This window comes from Pipistrellus kuhlii, unplaced genomic scaffold, assembly GCF_014108245.1.
Source record: "Pipistrellus kuhlii isolate mPipKuh1 unplaced genomic scaffold, mPipKuh1.p scaffold_m20_p_4, whole genome shotgun sequence".
Classification (NCBI taxonomy): domain Eukaryota; kingdom Metazoa; phylum Chordata; class Mammalia; order Chiroptera; family Vespertilionidae; genus Pipistrellus; species Pipistrellus kuhlii.
The window spans coordinates 3,720,837-3,739,736 of record NW_023425540.1 but is presented as its reverse complement, the minus strand read 5'-3'; the positions used below and the strand labels follow the sequence as shown (position 1 = coordinate 3,739,736).

At 52.1% G+C, this 18,900-nt stretch overlaps 1 protein-coding gene across 3 annotated transcripts in view; it reads right to left on the bottom strand.

The window, feature by feature from the left end:
- RAI14 (retinoic acid induced 14) overlaps positions 1 to 18,900 on the bottom strand; it is a 108,269-nt gene that overhangs the window by 31,848 nt on the left and 57,521 nt on the right. The window contains exons 1-2 of one of the 3 annotated variants that reach the window (XM_036409332.2): positions 9,763 to 9,890; positions 9,501 to 9,631 (exon numbers count right to left, since the gene is read on the bottom strand). In XM_036409332.2, coding sequence (XP_036265225.1) covers positions 9,501 to 9,631; positions 9,763 to 9,828 — 197 coding nt within the window. In that variant the 5' untranslated portion in view covers positions 9,829 to 9,890. Of the gene's footprint in view, positions 1 to 9,500; positions 9,632 to 9,762; positions 9,891 to 18,900 lie in introns of those variants that run through there. The other 2 variants (XM_045571295.1, XM_045571294.1) reach the window with 2 other exon arrangements.

Here is an 18,900-nt window from a genome sequence, read left to right as displayed (position 1 = left end):
GAAGGAAGGAAGGAAGGAAGGAAGGAAGGAAGGAAGGAAGGAAGGAGAGAGAATAAAAGCTAAATGCTCACCCTAGCCAGTCTGGCTCAGCGGACAGAGCGTCGGACTGAGGAAAGAAGGGTCCTGGGTTCAACTCTGGTCAAGGGCATGTATCTTGGTTGCAGGCTCCTCCCTGGCCCAGGCCCTGGTTGGAGCATGTGCAGGAGGCAACCAATTGATGTGTCTCTCTCATATCTATGTTTCTCTCCGCCTTTCCCTCTCTCTTCCACTCTCTCTAAAAAATCAATGAGAAAAAATATCCTCAGGTGAGGATTAACCATAACAACAAAAAGCTAGGTGCTCCGCCACGGAATGGGAACTCCGGACAAAGCTGCGGACAGTTGCAGACAACAAAACAGCCTCCACACCTAGGCTCCAGCCTTGCCTCAAGCCCGCACTTGAGCGGCTGGCTTTCTGGCACCGCGGGTGGAAGCGATAATCCCCAAAGCCGGGCTGGCAGCGGCGAGTCTTTAGCATTCGGCCTCTGAAGGTGGGCGGGAAGTGGAGCCAAGCTTTAATGGGACACTCAGGTGGAACGCTGGGCGCTGAGGGTGAAACCCACGGTTAATCAGTGACAGACGGTTGGTCAGTGACAGCTGGCACAGAGCACGGCCGGTGGCCCCCGCTGGCCTGTGTCCTGGAGAGCTGGTGAGAGGACACCCTGCAGGCAGGGTGTGCAGACTGGGGGGAGATGCGAGGCAAAGCAGTAGGTGGGTGAATGCCTACATCCCAAAACGAAGACACTGTTCTTTGACCACATTAACTCTAGTGCAGTGGTAGGCAAACTGCGACTTTCGAGCCACCTGCGGCTCTTTGGCCCCTTGAGTGTGGCTCTTCCACAACATACCACGGCCTGGGCAGGTCTATTTTGAAGAAGTGGCATTAAAAGAGGTTTACGTTTAAAAACTGTGGCTCTCCAAAGAAATGTCAATCGTTGTGCTGTTGCTATTTGGCTCTGTGGACCAATGAGTTTGCCGACCACTGCTCTAGGGTATTGAAACTAACCCACGTGTGGGGCAGCTTTCCTGTTTCTAAGGTTGTGTGTTTTGTAAGCACCGCTACAGCTAAATACAATATATCCCATCCCTCCTGTGACGCCTCCGAGACTGCGGCACTGATGTGCCAGGCACTGCTCTGAGCAGAGAAACGTGTGGAGAAAACGAGGTCCCTGCCTTGTGGGTTCAGCTCTCAGTGGAGGATGGAAGATAAACAGGGGGTGCATGTGCTGCCGTCCCCCTGCACGTCTGGCCTCAGTTTACTCATCTGTCCACGTGGTCAGCTAGGCCTCTGCCACGTTTTCAAAGTCAGTGCTGCACTCTGTCCATTCTACTGAGGTCATGAGCTGCGAAGAGGCTCAGTCCACACCCAGTATTTCAGCGGGCACCCCCTCAATCCTGAAGGACCTGGACTCCCATTTCAGATTGTAATCTGAGGGCAAGACAAGGACGAAGCCTGGGAAAACTGAGTTCTCCTCCGCCCACAGGGACCCACCCCATCAGCCAGAGAGGAAGCCTGGGGGGCAGCGCTGTGGCTGCTGAGCGGTCAGCGATGTCAAAAGCAGGTGCAACGGAGACTCGGTCGCTGCTTCTGCAAGGAACCTGTGGCAGGAAGGCTGAGAAATGAGGCATCGGCTGCCTTCCCTGCTCCTTGTTCTCGATGGCTGGAATCCAAGGCGGCTGCACAAATAGCTTACTGTCTGAGGTAACGGGCTCGCAGAATCAGCAGGGCCCCCTTCTGGGGACAGAGACCTCCTGGGGACAGCAGGGAGGAGGCGCGGATGGAAGACGACATCCTCAGAACTAACTGGCCCCATGCCAGTGCAGCCGAACTCAGCTCCTCTGGAAGGCCAGGTCTCAGTGCCGCCTGGAAACAGCCCGTCAGGGCCGATGGAGGTGGCTTGTCTCGTGTGGTCACGGCAAACCCCCAGACTCAGCACCGAGAGCCAGAGCAGGGGATGTGTACTGAGTCCCGAACTCTGTTCACCCACCCTCCCTTCTCCGGGAACGACTGCAGGGTGGCGGAGAGCAGCCGATGAGAGCGCCCAGGGGACTGACAGCCTTTAGCCTTTAAGAGGGGGAGGAATGACCAGGGTGCTGACTGAATGGTCACACGGAGGAAGCCCCCAGCCCCACAGCGGCACCAGTGTAACACGACTCATCACCACTCCTTTCTTAGCAGCTGCATGAGGACAAATATGTGATACCTGAATCAGTAAAGAAATTTAAAAAAAAATTAAAAAAAAAAAAGACAGGCAACCTCAGAATTTCCAAGAAATTAAAAAAAAAGAATGAGCTCTACCCTTGCCGGTCTGTGACAGGGATGGGAGAGGACACAGGTAACAGGCCCCTCAATCCCAGCGGGCTGAGGAGGAGCAGAAAGGGTTTCGTGAAAGAGGCGGCAAGCTGGGCCTTGAGTGGCGCGCAGGGCTCGGCGGGAGGGGTGGGTGGTGGCAGTGGCATCGGGAAGCCATCCCAGGGCCCGGGGAGGAGCAGGATGTCTCTAACGGACAGGCGTGTGCTGAGTGATGCACGCGCCTCGACCCTGGAATGGCCTGGATGCTGTCAGCGTGAGAACCGCCTGCTCCAGGTGCCCTCTCCCGGGGGTTAGACGGCGGGGCGGTCACTGCCTGGGGGTGGGACCCACGCCCATCCGCCGGCTCTGCCTTCCATCACAGCCGCCGCCACAGTTCCCAGGCCCCGCTGACCTCCGCCCGCGAGTGGGTCCAGCGGCGGGGGTGCCAGGAGGGAGGGAGGGGAGCGGCAGTCTGCTTCGCTCTGAACATGACCCAGCTGCGTGGCTGAAGGCCTTCCGCCTCAACACACTGAATCCGGCTTTGAAATCAGTTTCAGAAGGAAAAGCCCGGTGACCCACCAATATTTCCTCGATTTCCCATTCAATTCGCATCAATTTGCACCACTTCTGTGGTTACAAGTCTTCCCTCTGACCCACAGCTTTGCAATAAGATCTGTTCAGCTTTAACATACCCTGTTTCCCTTTAAAAAAGCTTATGAATTTTGTTACTTTACATCATACACTTTAAGCCCAAATTTAGCTTTCCCTTTAATTTTATTTTGTGCACAGCTCACACACACACACACACACACACACACACTCACACACGGGCTCCTGCCTCCCCTGCCCACCTGTCAGCGCTCAGCGGGGGGACCTGCTGGGAAGCCGTGGACTAGGTCTCACCATGGAGTGTCCAGCACAGTGGTTCTCCGCTTGGGCTGACCATTCACTAACCGGGGTGCTTTGAAAATCCCCAGACCCAGACTGCACCCCTCACTGCCTCTGAGGGGGACACCCAGCATTTTTCAGAGCCGTTGGGTGATTCTAATGGGAGTCAAGTTGGGAACCACTGGTCTTGCGTCCAGGGGGCCCTGACCTTGAACTGCAAGGATAAGCCCGCCAAGGAGAGAAGGAAGCAGCGGTCACCGGGTGGCTGTTTTTCCTTTAGGTCACAGTGGCCTGGTGCTGCAGCCAGCACCAACACTGGCTTCTTTTCCCTGCACCCGCCAGGCTGCCTGCACCCTTCAAGGGGGGTAACACCCAGGGCAGGAAGCACGCCGAAGCCACCGCAGTGCATCCCTGTCTCTGTGTGTCTCTCCCCACCTCGCACCCCCTGCAGCTGAGTATTTCCCGGTGAGCAGGACTGCCGTCCGTCTTGTCTCCTCGGTTAGATGCTGTGCATCTTCTAGACAAGAACCCACTTCCGCCTCCTTGGGCTGCGCTCGCAGTCGGGTTTGGAACCCTGCAGAGGCAGGGGTCCCTCCCAGCGGCGGGATTAACACACCAGCATGCGGGCCGCTGGCTGGCAGCAGCAGAGGCTCCCCGCCTTCGAAACCTCGGTGACCCAGACCAGAGGGGCTTCGCTAGGGCAGCAACTCTGTCCTTCCCCGTCCCCCTCGGTCCCATGGCAACGGGTCTTGGGGAAGACAGCGACCCTGCCGGAAGAGGATTCTGCAGGGGGAAAAGGCTGCCATGACACACAAAGTCTAGCAGTTTTAGGTGAATTCACTTGGCGGCCAAACTGACTTGATTTCCATCTAGCCCTCTGCCAGAAGAACCCCTGGTCACCTGACTCACAGAACTCTGGGACCCCCCCCCCCCCCCCCCCCCCCCCCGTTTCACAGGGAAGCCCCTCCGAGCCACTGAGGAACGCTTGCACAGGCTCTTGCTTTCACAGCCACAGAGATCAGGTTTCCGAGACGCGGGCCGTGTGTGCAGACGGCATCTACCTCTCCGTCTACACGTCCACGCCTGAGTGGTATTTCCTCCGATGCTCCAGCCCCAGCGGCCGTTTTATTTAGTCTGGTTGTTCCTAAGCAAACACACACAGCGCTCACTGAATGCGCTCCACATGCAGCGGAGACCAGCTTGAAACAATTAGACCGCTCCGAGCCCACGAGGCCCACGGTCTAGGGCCCGGGCGCCTCCCACTTCCTCACCTCCACTGGGGCCGGGGCCCGGGCCGGGGCCGGGACAGGCGGGCGGGGAAGCCAGGCCCGGCTCCATGAACGGCCTGCAGCTCAGCTGGCTGCCCGCCTCCACCCTACTCCCTTCGGACCCGAGACACCGCCTTCTCCTCCTCTTTTCCTGCATTAGTTCCAGCCGGTCGGCTGCTTTTACTCGTTTGTAGCCGCTCTCCGGCCAGTTGTAGAGGGAGGCACTTTCCAGGCCAGGGGTCTCGTCCGCCCCTAAAGGCTGTGCTGCAGGGAGAGACGGCCAAGGCCGAAGAAGGACCAAACCGCCCATCAGGCCGCTGACCTTGGGTTGGGAAGGCGTCTGGAGAATGTCTGCCGACAGGCTGCCCCGGCCGCCTCGTTCCCAGGACTTTGGGGGTCACGGGGTGTTTAGGTAGGAAAGGCTGGCATGCTCCTATTTAAACTGCACCGGAGCCCTAACCGGTGTGGCTCAGTGGATAGAGCGTCGGCCTGCGGACTCAAGGGTCCCAGGTTCGATTCTGGTCAAGGCATGTACCTTGGATGCAGGCACATCCCCAGTAAGGGGTGTGCAGGAGTCAGCTGATGGATGTTTCTTTCTCATAGATGTTCCTAGCTCTCTATCTATCTCCCTTCCTCTCTGTAAAAAAATCAATAAAATATATATTTTTTTAAACTAAAAAAAAAAAAAAAAATGCACTGGAAGCTGGGGGAGCTGAGTGACGGCTGTGGCACTCACCAGGACAGCTCCTTTCCTCTCGGACCCCAAGCCACTTCATCCCTAATGAACTGGCCCAGGAGACTTCTCCCGGCAAAGAGGAGAGTGTTTTATCCAGAGAACCACCCTGAAAAGTCACTCCCACAAATTCAGACCAAAGGCCTCTTCTGTGCTTAGCAGAGTGGACAAGACCAGCACAGCTGCCGACACCCCGACACCCCGAGAGCCTGCCCCTCAGCGAGCCCCGCTCCCCGCTGTGCGGGATGCATGTCTCCCAGACAGCCAAGGTCTGTCCTAAGCTTTGAGTCTTTTGTGCTGTTGCTCCTGTTCATACATCAAACTCTAAACCAGGATTGCAGTGGTTTAAAGAGAAGAAAACCCACACAGGACTGAGCACATGGGAGAGGGAGGCGCTCTGACCGGACAGAGAAGCTGGGCCACCGCCTGGACGTCTCCCCTGCGGGAGGGCAGGGCGCAGACAGCCCCCCATCCCCTGCGGCAAAGGCAAGTGCGAGGAACATGAGCTCAGGAGGGGCCGGGCGGGGGTGAAGGACCCTTGAAAGCCAACATCAGGGCTCCAGGCTGTCAGGCAGCAGAGGAACTGTGCGCTGCTGAGGAAAAGAGCAAAGCGGGCTCTCACAAAGGCTCCGAAAATAGGCCTCCGCCTCACGCTGACACGCAGGTGGATCTATCACAGGGCGAACCCGAACGAGCCGGCAGAGAACGAGGCCAAGTCCCAGCACGGACCTCACTTCCCAGTGCGTGCCCTGGCCTCGTCCTCTGGAGACAAATATAAAACACTGCACGCACGTCCCAATGAGATGGGGCCGTGCGGGCTGCACAGGGCCACGGGGCCAAGCTCTCCAGTGGAGGGACACGCTGGGCTGGCCTGTCACACATGCAGGACCACTGCTAGCAGGTCAGCAGTTCACGTGCTACCACACCAGCACATGTGGACAGAACAGGCACAGGAACAGAACAGTCTCCACAGCGGGAGGGAGATCAAGCGAGGGAGGCGACGCGCAGGCAGGCAGATGCACAGGCCTCACCGAGTCCAGTGCAGACGTGCAGGTGTGCGAGGGGAAGGCTGCACCCTGGGGACCATACGGCCCTGACTCGCTGCTGTCGTGCACCCCTGGCCTGGCTAACATCATGGCATGATGCTGGAGGACAGGAGAGAGGGTTTCCAGCGACAGCCCCTCTCATTCTGCACACGAAGACCATTTGGTTTGAAAGAAAATATGAAGCCAGACAGATTTAACCCCGTGGTGCCTTTCACACTTAAATCCCTGTAGTTATCAGTCAGGAACTGTCAGCGTCAAAAGGAATATTCCAAGCAGAAAGATTACATGGTAACAGATGAGCTCTGGAAAACCGTGCACTGGAAACAAAAAACAAAAACAAAACAAGAAAACCTCCTTTCTCTCTTTTTCACAGTTCTAGGGGAAAATGGCAGGCTTGCGCGTGCAAAGATGGGCATGCTAGCACTGGCGCCGAAGTGAATGCAGCAAAGGCTGTATCAGGTGGGCCTTCGTGTTACCGTCTGCAAAACGGAGGGGTGATGTTTGTGTAACTAACTGCTCTGTAAGAGACTCAGATGAAGCAGTGACTCATGGGACAAAGATGGGCCTTGAAGCCACGGTGCTAAGTGAAAGAAGCTAGAGACAAGGGCCCCACGTTGTATGGTCCCACTTCTATGACATACCCAGAACAGGCACATTCACAGAGAGAAAGCAGACCGGCGGTTGCCACGGGGAGGGGGAAAGAGGTTGGAAAGTGTCACTGCCGAATGGGTGCAAGGTTTCACTTGGGATGATGAAAAATGTCTGGGAAAAGACAATGAAAACAGTTATACAACATGTATGTAATGCTACGGAAATTGATACGTTTATGTTATGTGTATTTTACCACAATAAAAAGAAAAGAGAGAGAGTAGAAAACAACACTCTGACTGTGCTCTCTGCACATCCTTATTAACAAAAGGTATACATTTATCCAGCTGGTCACAACCGTGGCTAAGCTGCTAATGTAAATGTTCTATTTTCATTTCAGTGGGTACTGTCTCAGACTAAACTATCACAAACCGCTATCTCCCCTCTCCCTGGCAGAACGGTGAAAGGTGGTTTGGTGCAGACGCTTGCAAAGCTGGATGGGGGAGGAGGAGCCAAGAAAGCTGTGCAATGCTGCAGGAAGGGGTCCAAAAGCACCATGTCTAGCACCCAAAATCTCAGGACGGTGGCCTCCGCCTTGTCCATCCAACAGCTCTGACTTCACGTGGGGCATTGTGGGAAAAGGTTAATGGACTCATTCAACAAATACTCTCTGGGTATCTGCAACAAGCCCAGCGGTGGGCTAGCTGGTGTAATGACAGCCGTGTACAGTGACAATCCCTTCTACCAAGAGAACTTTAATCTAGAAGCCAGAGGGCTAAGCACTGACAGCCACAAAAGGCTGGGAAGGCTCAACACACCAGCCAACAACCAAGGCCTCCCAGTACCCGGCGCCCTGGCTGTCAGGTCAGAGTTCACCGGGTTAGCGCCCTGTGCCTCTGCGAAGGCAAAGCCAACCCAACGCCGGGGGAGGGCGCTCACCCTGGGGCTCTGGCTGAGGACCAGCCCAGCTCGTAGAGGACCAGACAGTGATGGAGAGAGAACGCTTCTCCCTGCTCTTCCCGAAACAGCCAGCCTGGCCCCTGGACAGAGCTCTGCCCCTGGAGCTATCTGGCTCCCACACACCGGGGCCGGCGTCTGTGCTATGGGATAGAGTGGGTGTCAGGAAGAGGGCTTCGTTGGCAACACTTGCTAAAATGTGATGCCCGATCTGAGGAAAAAGTGCCTTTTATTCTCCTACTGATCCTTCCATCTAGAGTCAGTGTAGTTTCTAGACGCTGGTTCTCTCTACATGGACACCATAAAGTATTGATTCCTGGGCCTCTCCAAGACCAAGTGATACAGGGCATCTGGGGTGGGCATGGCATCGATATTTCTTAAAGCACCCCAGGCGATTCTAATGGTGGCAGGATTGAGACCCTCTCCTCTAGGCTAAAAAGCAAAGGGAACGGGCTTTATCAAGAGCCTACTGTGGCTGGGCACTGTGCTAGCTCCTTGCCTACAGTACCGATCTCTCTAGGTGTCCCACCAATTATCTTCTTGGATTTGTTCTGGCCATAAACCTATGGTCCCTCAGAGCAGCACTCAGCCTTGGACGGACGAGAGAGTGGGAATAGATACCCCAGTTTCCTTACCCCCTGGGTGGGGTAACTCTGAGGCACACTTCAAAGCTGGGGTGAGCAAACTCTTTCTGTAAGAAGCCAGACAGTTAGCATGTTCAGCTTTATGGGCCACACAGTCTTTGTCTGACCACTCACATCTGCCTTCCCAGTGTAGAAGCAGCCCCGGGCAATGATCGATAATGGGCTTGGCTGCGCTCCAATAAAACTTTATTTACAAAGATAGACAGCAGTTGGCCAACCCCTGCTCTAAGTCTAAACAGATTCCCAGAAGTTCTCAGTGACAACGCATTCCAGTTGGCCCTAGCAGTAAGCTGCCAACAGCAGGCCACTTCACCTCCTCGCTGAGCCCTTCCTGGGTGGCTGGCGAGAGAAACGACCTGTACTCGGATTCTTGTCTCAGAGCCTGCTCTGCGGGTGCCCACCCAACATTGGCATCTTGTTTTAGACTCAAATACTGTGGAGGTGAATACACCATCTCCATTTTACAGCGAGCAAACTGAGATCCCGGGACCGCAGACTAGTAAGTGATAGAATCCAGATTAGAAGTCCATGTGGCTCCGAAGTCAATGATTTCTCTACTGCACGACCAGAGGAAGGACGGAAACACACACACACACACACACACAACCGAATAGCTTTAATTATGGCGAGCAAGATTCCTACCACTCATGTCATTACGGGCCTATGTTAGAAAGGGGTTTAAAAAATAATAGAAGTAGTAAAGTTTCACGGTTATGAAATACTCTTTCTCTTTCAGGCTGCATCTAGGCCAGGATGGAAGTCATTTCCCATCCGTCAGCTGGCTGCCATCCTGGCGCTCTTGCTTCCCTGGTGAAATCTCTGCCTAAACCCGGGAGCATATACAGCTATGCCAGGTGTCACTTGGAGCCTGGAGGAAAGGAACTGGACTGACATGCCCTCTTCCACACACTGACCTGGGGCCCGGGGACAGCAATTTCTCAAAGCCCCCCCGGGCCTCGTGGAGGTCCCCTGCGAACCTCGGGGTACCAGGGAACACTGGGAGAGCCGAGAGCCGCACGGTCAGAAACCACGCCCCATCGCTTACGCGGTCTTGCCCTCGCTGTCCTGTTTGGTGGCGCTGGCCCCCTTCTTGCCCAGCAGCGAGGCCACCTTCTCCACATCTCCGTTCTCCACGGCCTGCAGCAGCCGGTCATCGTTCTTGTTCCACTCGTTGGTCTGCAGAGCAAAGGGGACAGACACAGCGTCAGCGACAGCGGCCTCCTGCTCCCAACCTTTTCTGCTGTGGCTCACATTAAACCCTTTCCCCCCCTCTCCACCCCTCCACCCCATAGGCGCCTTAAAAATACCTTCCCCTTCACCATGGCGGCACTCAAGAAAGCCGGCTTCCCAAAAGGAAACATCAGCAGTTCCATGAAATAGCCGCCGGTCACCAGCTCTGCAATGAGGTTACTTGTCTGAGCTGGAGCTGGGGCGATGAGGCAACGTACAGAGCCCGCCAGGCCAGCTTACACATTAGCTTGTTCCCAGCTCAGCCTGACAGCGGCCTCTCAGGGCAAGGGCCTTTGACCTGGCCCACAGCTCCCTGGGCCCACGGAGTTACAGACCCAAACCCCAACGGCTCAAGGCCATCGGAGGGGTTATAATACATGTAACTTTCTGTCTGCCTTTTTTGCCACTCTCTCCGGCCTGCTTCCCGGGCCCTGGGTTTTGAGCCGTGTACTGATTTTAAGCAGTTGTCCAGGCTACGGACTCAACACAGTATCACAGAAAACAAAGCAGCTTCCTGAGCGAGCTATTTCACAGCAAAGAATGGGAGCAAAGCCCCCTGGCCGAACCCCAGCCCCGGCAGAGCACTGTGCACAGGAAGTTAGCTGTCACTCTTACAAAAGGAAGAGAGGGTCTCCACGTACAAGAAGATGGGCCTTGAGTACAAGACCAAGAAGTTTCAAAAGTGAAGGCAGCAAGCAGCGAGCCCCTAAAGGTCTGGAGCAGGGGAGAGAGAGGATAAAACCGGCGACCTAAGAAGTCATCACGAGAGGTGAGGCCCATGGGATCAATAGGGGAGGAAAGATCCTGGGTCACCTCCAAGCCCATGGGTCACTCTGCAGGTCCTGGTCACCTCCAGGCGCCCCCCTGCAAAGCCTGCTTTCTCACCCCTGTCGCTAAAGCCACCTGCCCCCCCCACCCCGCCTCCCGAGAGAGCCTCCTCCGCACTCCCCAAACTCTATCCACAGGTCTCCAGGGCGCCTTGTGGCCTCCAAAGAACCACCAGAAACTCCATACTGAAGGCTATGCCATGGATCACCTTCGGGGAAGGGGATGGAAGAGATACTGGAGATTAAAAAACTAACAAAAGGGAATTTCTCAGGAGCACAGTCTTCTGTGGCTCCAGAGTGTCCCCAGCCTCTCTGCCAGGATGGAACTGGGAAACCCAATGGGGCTCCGCCCTCTCACTGAGCAGGGGTGGGTCTACCAGCTGTCCCCAGCCTGGAGGCGGGGCCTCAGAGGGAGCACAGGCCATGGAGGAGAAACACAGGTGTACCCAGGGTTCAAGTCAGGAATTTACTTCTCTGAGAGTCTCAGGGCTGGACCCTCCCATCTTCAGGACTCTTCCCCTAATCCCTCATAATCCTCCCCCACCCCTCCCCAAAGAACACAGAGAGAATGATAAGCTTGAATGAAAATGAGAAGTTTGTCCCCAAGTTTGCATGAACTTTAAGTCCACAACTCTACACGGACAGTTATATGCTATGAACCTAAAGTTACTCAGAAAAACCTCTCTGTGCCTCAGTTTCCCATGGCATTGCACTCAATGACACACTAATCCCCTTAGAGCTCAAAAAACGTAATCTATAAAATGCCACAAACCAAACTTTGCTAGGGATTTTTCTAGAACAGTCCTGTCTGCATTAATAGAAATATTCTATATCTGCACTGCTCCAAATCACACCCCTCTGCAGTGCTTCTCAGCCCGGGGTGATTTTTGGCAATCTACACAGACATTCCTGATTGTCATGAATAGGGGGCGCTCCTGGCATCTCGAGGCCGGGGTGCTGCTAAACATCCTTCAATGCATAGGACAGCCCCCTCCCCGCAACAAACAAGCAGCCGGCCCCGAATACAAGACTGCAGCCGCCTCCTGAAGCACGCCCATGTAGCTCATGCAGCTGAGGACCTGGATTTCTAACATGAATTCCAGGCTTCGGGGCAGCTCTACGCGACGGCTTTCTAAACGTTTCTAACCACGTAGGAAGGTGTCCGGGCCAATGTCACCCACACTCTCTGACAACAGTCAAGCTGCTCGCAAAGAAGACATGAGGTTTTATCTCCAATTACGAATCGGGCCTTCTCTGGAAGGGGAGGGGCACACAATCCAGAGACCACTCCAGGCACAAGCCTTTGTTAGTCCCTCGGGAAGCTTTGCTGAAAACCAAGACGTAGCCAACACCAAGAAACAGCCCGCAGCCTTTTTCCCGCAGAGGGCGTTGTTTTTTACAAGCCAAAACAAACCAGAGTTTACTGAAGTACATGTAGGACTCATGATTCCTACGCACAGGATCCCATGCTCCGTTATTCATGCTGTCTTTAAATCCTCCCCGAACCAAATTAAAACGGGACTGGGAAGATCAAAAGCTATGAAATCTCAGGGGACAGGACTGAAAATACTTATTCAAAGAACGGCCACATGAAAGGGTTTTCCTTTTCAGCGCTGTGCACTCAACTCGGGCAGAGGAAAATGGGATTGCAGGGATTTCTTAAAATTAGTTACATGTGGGCGTGTAGGGAGTTCAATGTCTATAGCACCAAGCAGGAAAGATCCCCCCCTTCCCTTACTCTTTGGAGGACAAGGTCAATGGCAAATCCCTTAAGAGATCAAAAATGCTTCTCTTTTATCTGGCCTCCTTTTTCTCTTAGACACATGAGGCAAGGCAAAGATTTAATTAATAACTGCCAACACCAGTCAACCTGTATGTGCTACAGATGGGCTCAGCAGAAGCAGCAAGAAGGGGAAGGATGATGCTGTGCATGTTGGCCTTTGAGTCTGAGCCAAGAGAACAGATCAGAACAAACTGGGAAGACAAGGGCAGACCTGGAGATCCGGGGGGGTTGGGGGGGAGAAAGATCATCAGTTGGGAAAAGAGGCAAGTTTTACTCTTAACGGTCTCACAAGTGCTTTCAAAGTAATAGCCATGAAAGGTCCCAATTAGACCTCCAACCAGGAATCCAGGTTCTGAACCTGAGTCTTCCAGGTGAAATGCCAAGTAGCAGTGTACCCGGGCAGTCACTCCATCTCTTTAACACGACCCTGTCTCCTTCCTGCCTGTCCACTCCCTTCTTCAGTCATCAAGCCCCTTGAACATCAGATTCTGGTCAGTATCAACCTGTCTTAAGAACAAAGCCTCAAGCCTGCTGGTCACAGAACCAGAGTTTCAGTCCAGTGAAAGATAACATCTAGACTTCAGCTGTGTTTCAGCCTCAGGCCAATGAGAGTAGAAGGACCCTATGGATCATCTCCTCCTGAGGCCAGACAGAACCACGCCATGGCTGACATCAGGACCAGACACAACGGTCAGCTACTCTCTACCTGGCTCCAACCAATCAGCAGAGCGCATGGCCCCACTCCTTTAGCCGCCATGATGAATGACTTTCCCCCATATAGCCCACCCCAGGGAAGCCATCACCAGGGGGCCGGGTCTTTGAGCAGCAGCTTGCCTGGGACTCCGGGCTTGGTGCTATTTCCTCAACTAATAAAACTCTCTGTTCACATTTGAGGGGGCTTTGATGGGGGCAGGTGAGCAGAACCCCTTTATTCTGGTAACAGCAGGGAGCAGACACTCATGTCACAGAGTTCTCTAGCCCTGGGCCAGGTCCATTCTATTGATATTTGTAATTAGTCTTGCTATACACAACTGACCATACCGTGCGCCTTCCAGAAGCATGGCATTCAAGATGCCGTCCCTTTTCTCTCCTAGACCTGCCCACGGACACATTCCCTCTATTTTCTTCTAGGAAACTACTGGATTCAGTGCTACATGCTACAGCAAAATCCCACAGCTAATCACAAGATGAGACAAAACAGGTGTTACTGCTCTTGAGAATCCAGAAGCAAATTTCTCTCCCCCACCTGCATCCCCCTGCTGAGTGGTACTAAACTGAAATCAAGCATCAAAAGGAATTTTTTTTTAAAAAAAAGCTTTCTTGGCCAATTTACTGTCCAAAGGCAACTCTGGTAAGAAGTGTTTTGTGTGAGAAGTGGATCATCTGATGTTTTGCCATAACATCCCAAAGTAATTCACTTATACCTCTGGAGGCCATCATCCCACCAACAATACCCCCTCTCCCCACTCCCCAGAGCAGGTTCAGCTCTGCTTCCACTCTGGGCTCCTAGTCCCCTTAGAAGTTTTCAACCTATTGGTGGGTTAACCCAACACTTAAAAAAAATGGAGAAAAACAGAAACATCAGATACCTCATATTTTAACAAGGTTAAATGTCTCTGCGTGTACTGCATGGTGATATTTTATATATATAATAAATAATGATAATATATAATATAATATATAATGATATTATATATATAATGGATATAAATTATATTATATATGATATTATATATAATAAATAAATATATATATATATATATTTTTTTTTTATTATTTTTTTTTTAACTGGGGAAATCACAACAAAAAACACTGGTGTCTCTGCTTTTGGATGCTGTCACCCCGTCCGCCTAAGAAAGGCTCTCTCCTGAAGCCTCCCTCCGCTCGCAGACTGCTCAGCCTTCCCTGTGCCCTGCCTCTCTGCTCTCCATCTGGTCCGGAGGCGCCGACTCGGCGAGCTGGAGCCCACAGTCTAGACTGGATGAAATATCGTCCTGGCTGCTTCCCGAGCTCCATGCGTGCTTGCTGTTTCCTTGTCTTGAGCTCCCTGAAGGCAGGGCAGCCGCCTTCACGTCTCGCAGATGGATCTGCTGCTGATCTAAGCAGGAGTTTCTTCCTTTGGTTAACCTACATCTCCCCTGGATTCGAAAATGCTTTCTTTTCATCCAGAAAACTCTCCTTTTCTTGCAAACAACTATCTCATCATGTTTCCGGTATTTTAAAATCTCTATTGTGGAAAGGATTTCCTATATACCCCCTTTCTCACCACCGCCTCTGACCTCCGGTGACCCCCATCTAGGCTGCCCCCACCTCCTGCCCTAGGCCTTCAACATGTCCGATTTTTAAATAGGCTAAATAAATCATACTCCCTTCATTTTTCTACTCCCTTAACTCTGCTAAGGCCAATTTTCCAAGATCCTGATCACGGGCACATTTTTTCCGAATCTCTTCATGACTAAGCCTGGTCCATTCATCAGGGCGGAGCGGTGTCTCCCAGACACTAGGCTGGCCTGGGCGCTTTTGGAGTATGCAGACCCCCAGGCCCCGTCCTGGAGAATCCGGCCCCGAAAGGAGTCCTGGACTCCTTTAGGTTCATTCTCTTGCTCTGGCTCTGATTCTTATTACAAGTTTGGGGACCACTGGAACCTGTGCAGAGGCTAACCACAGAATTCCTTGGAAGGTTCTTCCTGCATGAAGCATTATTAAGGACTATATGACAGTGTCTTGGCTTTTTCTTAAAGAGCTAGGTATTCTGTCTCCCACAAAAGCTCAATAAATATTGTGTTTCCCTTAGAAAACATATATATATATATATATATATATATATATATATATATATATATACACACACACACACACACACACACACATGCAACCCTATTTATAAGAATTTTTAAAGCACTGCTCATAATGGTCAAAATTTATAAATAATCAAATATCCAATACAAGGAGATAATTACAATATGATGAAGCAACAGAATACCACTCAGCAATGAAAATGAACACATTGCATCCACATGCAACATGGATGGACATGGAACACAATGTTGCTGAAAAAATAAAGACACAACGGAACACAGTACGACTGCATGTATCTAAAGATGAAAGCAAGACAACGGGTCCCTATTGTCTAGGGATATGTGCACAGATGGTCAAACTATAAAGGAAAGCAAGGACGTCACCCTAATAGGCAGGAGAGGGACGGGGGGAGGGGGTGCATCTGGTCAGGGAGGGCCACTTGGGAATACTCCAGGGTCCTGTGTCCGATTTCATGACCTGGTTAGTGGCTCCCCAGATGTTCACTTGTTAGACGCAACGTTCCTTTTGTGCACTTTTCTCTACATGTGATGTACTACTCACACACACACACATACCACACACACACACACAGTTTAGAAAGAAATCTGTGGGTCACTTTCTGGTCAAATCAAAACCCAGTGCCTTTCCATAATTTGCATTCTCATTGGCTGTCTCCTCATCTGTAAAATGAAGGTAAGTGGTGCCAAAATCTGGTTCTTAGCGGCCTCAAGCCCCTGGAGAAGGTGAGAAAGTGATGATCTTCCCTCAGAACAATGCACGTACACACAAAAGCCTGCATACAATTTCAGAGTATTCTACGACTCAAACCTTCTGCCCCCAGCCCACCCGCTCAAACCCAAGTTAGGGTCCAGTGGTCGGCAAACTCATTAGTCAGCAGAGCCAAATATTAACAGTACAGTGATTGAAATTTTTTTTGAGAGCCAAATTTTTTAAACTTAAGCTTCTTCTAATGCCACTTCTTTCAAATAGACTCGCCCAGGCTGTGGTATTTTGTGGAAGAGCCACACTTAAGGGGCCAAAGAGCCTGATATGGCTCGAGAGCAGCAGTTTGCCGACCACGGGTCTAGGCGAAGAAATAAGCTGCAGTGAAGTGCTTCTGAGCTGAAATTCTGGCTCCACCACCTCCTGGTTAGTCTCAAGCAGGGTATCCCAGCTCTGGTCTCCTCATCCTTATCTGTAAAACGGGGGCCTACTTTCTCTCAAGTTATCCTGGGAATTAAATGCAATGCACCTGACGTGCCCGGCACTCAAAAAATGCGGATGATGATGATGATGATGATGATTTAATTAGAAGATCAGCACCCTTCCTTCACAATTAAGCTCTATAAATCTTTAATATTTACAAGGTATGACTGGTTGTCCATTACCCCTTCAGAGGTAAATAACACCTTAAATTTTAAGGTGCAACTTTTCTATCGATACTATGCTCCTTTAAAAAAACAATCACAGTTTGGAAGGCTCAGAAGAAAACACTCACAGACATGGAATGAACTACCTTATTGGACACGGCTCCTTTCCCAGGAGGCTGTCTACACAGATGGTATTTCCACAGGGCACCCTGGCACCTCGGCCAGTCTGGGAAGCCATATGTTATGCTCTGGAGACATGTGTAACGTGTCAGCTATGAGGGGCAGCATGTGGGGAAGGCAGCCCTCACCTTCCATGTGGGCTCCAGGCCTTCCTGCTCATACATCACAAATGAGATGCTCAGTGGCAGGCCGGTACGCCTCCCATTTATCACATCGTTCCAAATGACACCGCTGGCTACAGGGCTTCCCCCGCACCCTGGCCTGGGGAGGGCGCTGCCTGCCCCTTGGAAGGTAGCAGGCACCACGCCGAGCATGTGGTGAGCGCCGGCGCTTTGGCAGCTGGCAACGTCTGCCCTCGGCCAGACATGGCATCACCTTCTTTTATTTTGGTTCAATCACTGGGAACCGAAAACCCAGTGGAAACTCAGTGGCCACAGACATCTGGTTAGTGGGCAGCTGTGAGTTTGGGGATAAATCAGTCCAAGGAAAATAATCCAGGGGCAAGAGCCATCCCGGGAGCGAGTTTCTCTGGCTTTCTTTGGGAAAGATGCTCACAGCCCCAGCATCACAGAGCAGCAGGGCCTTCTGGGAGATAATCTGTGGGAAGGCTGCACGGCCCCCTCCGGTTTATGGAGAGCAGATCGTTTCGCCAACATAAGCAGGGAGGCTGAGACGCGAGTTAAAGCAGACCGTGTTTGCACTGAGGAGCGTTCAGAGGCAGACCATCCGGGGGAAAATAAGAAGCACACGCCTCATACTTCAGACAGGAGAGAAGAAGCAGGCAAGCTCCAGGCCCCGCGGCTGTGCTGCCCTGTGAACTGTAAGCCAGGGCGTTTAAGATTTGTATCTGCGAGGCACAGAGCAGAACAGAGAACGCTATGCATGTTACTTCCCATTGTTTACTCATTCACTCCACAAATATTTACCAAATGCTTTCTATATGGCTGGCATCGTCTTTACTGAGTTTTCTGTCTTGCTGTGGAGCTAAAATACAGCAGCCCGAGAAACAGGCCAACAACACAAACCAGAACCATGAGGAGTGGCCAACTAGGCCAAACGGTGAGTCAGCACAACGAAAGAGAGAGACAACTACCCGCGAGGCAGGATGGGAAGGTTTTCTAATTTGCATAATGAGCGAGACCTTGCAATGAGAATACTTAGGAGAGAAGACGAGATACAACAACGGAAAAATGCAAGATGTATTTAGTAGGTAGTGAGTTGATCTAAGTCCAGCCTTACAAGACTCTCCTTAGTGTGTCTGGGAAATGCAAAAACTTACCAGTATTTCTTGACGAACATTTGACCATTCCCCCAGTTTTAACAAGACAAGCAGTTTCAGAAAGAGCTTGCCGTGTACTGCTCACTATATTAAACCAATGCATGATAAGTTCATCTAAAATGAGCTTCTCCTTTCCATACAATTGTTTTATATCCTCATTTAAGAATATGTTTTTTATTAATTTTGAGAAAGAGAGAGAGAGATTGATCAGTTGCCTCCCGTAAGTGCAGTGACCAGAGATCAAACCCAAAGACCAGGTATGTGCGCTGACCTGGAATCAAACCCTCAACCTGCTAGTTCACGGGACCATGCTCCAACCAGCTGAGTCACAGGCCAAGGCCTTCTCCCTACACTTTTATTTCCGGTTACTCACTCAGGCAGGCTGCAGCGTCTCTGCTCCGTGAAGCCCATCGCCCTCCCTTCAACGGGCTACATTAGTCACACTGAAGCCCTTTCCCATGATGCTGAATGCTGTGCCACGGAAATAATCCGGAATTATAAACACCTCCTTCCAGAAGCAGGCTGGTCCTGCCCCTCCCCCTTCAAGCTGCCTGGTCATTGCTCCCTGAGCCTCCAGCCCTCCCGGGCCCCCAGGACCAGTCAGCTCCCCTTCTGAGGCCCTCCCATGCTGCTCTTCCACCGCCCATGACACAGTGTCACTCAGATAGCTGTCCTAAAGTAGCTTTAAAGGTCTGCCGACCTCCCCCTGGACTGGGGGTTTCAGGGCATGGCCAATGGCCAGCATCTGTCTCGTTCAGCACTGAGCTCCCGGCCCCTGGCCCACTGCCCGCCAGATGGTAAGGGCTCGATTCAGAGCTGTTCGTTCAATAGCTGGATTTTTATTTCTTGTCCCTTGGGAGTCACTCCTGATTAACCCCTTCTCTGCTGATGTCTTTGTCCCCATCTACAAATGGACTTAACATCTCCATCATCCCACCAAATTCCTTCCTCTGATGATGCTGATCAATATGAAAGCA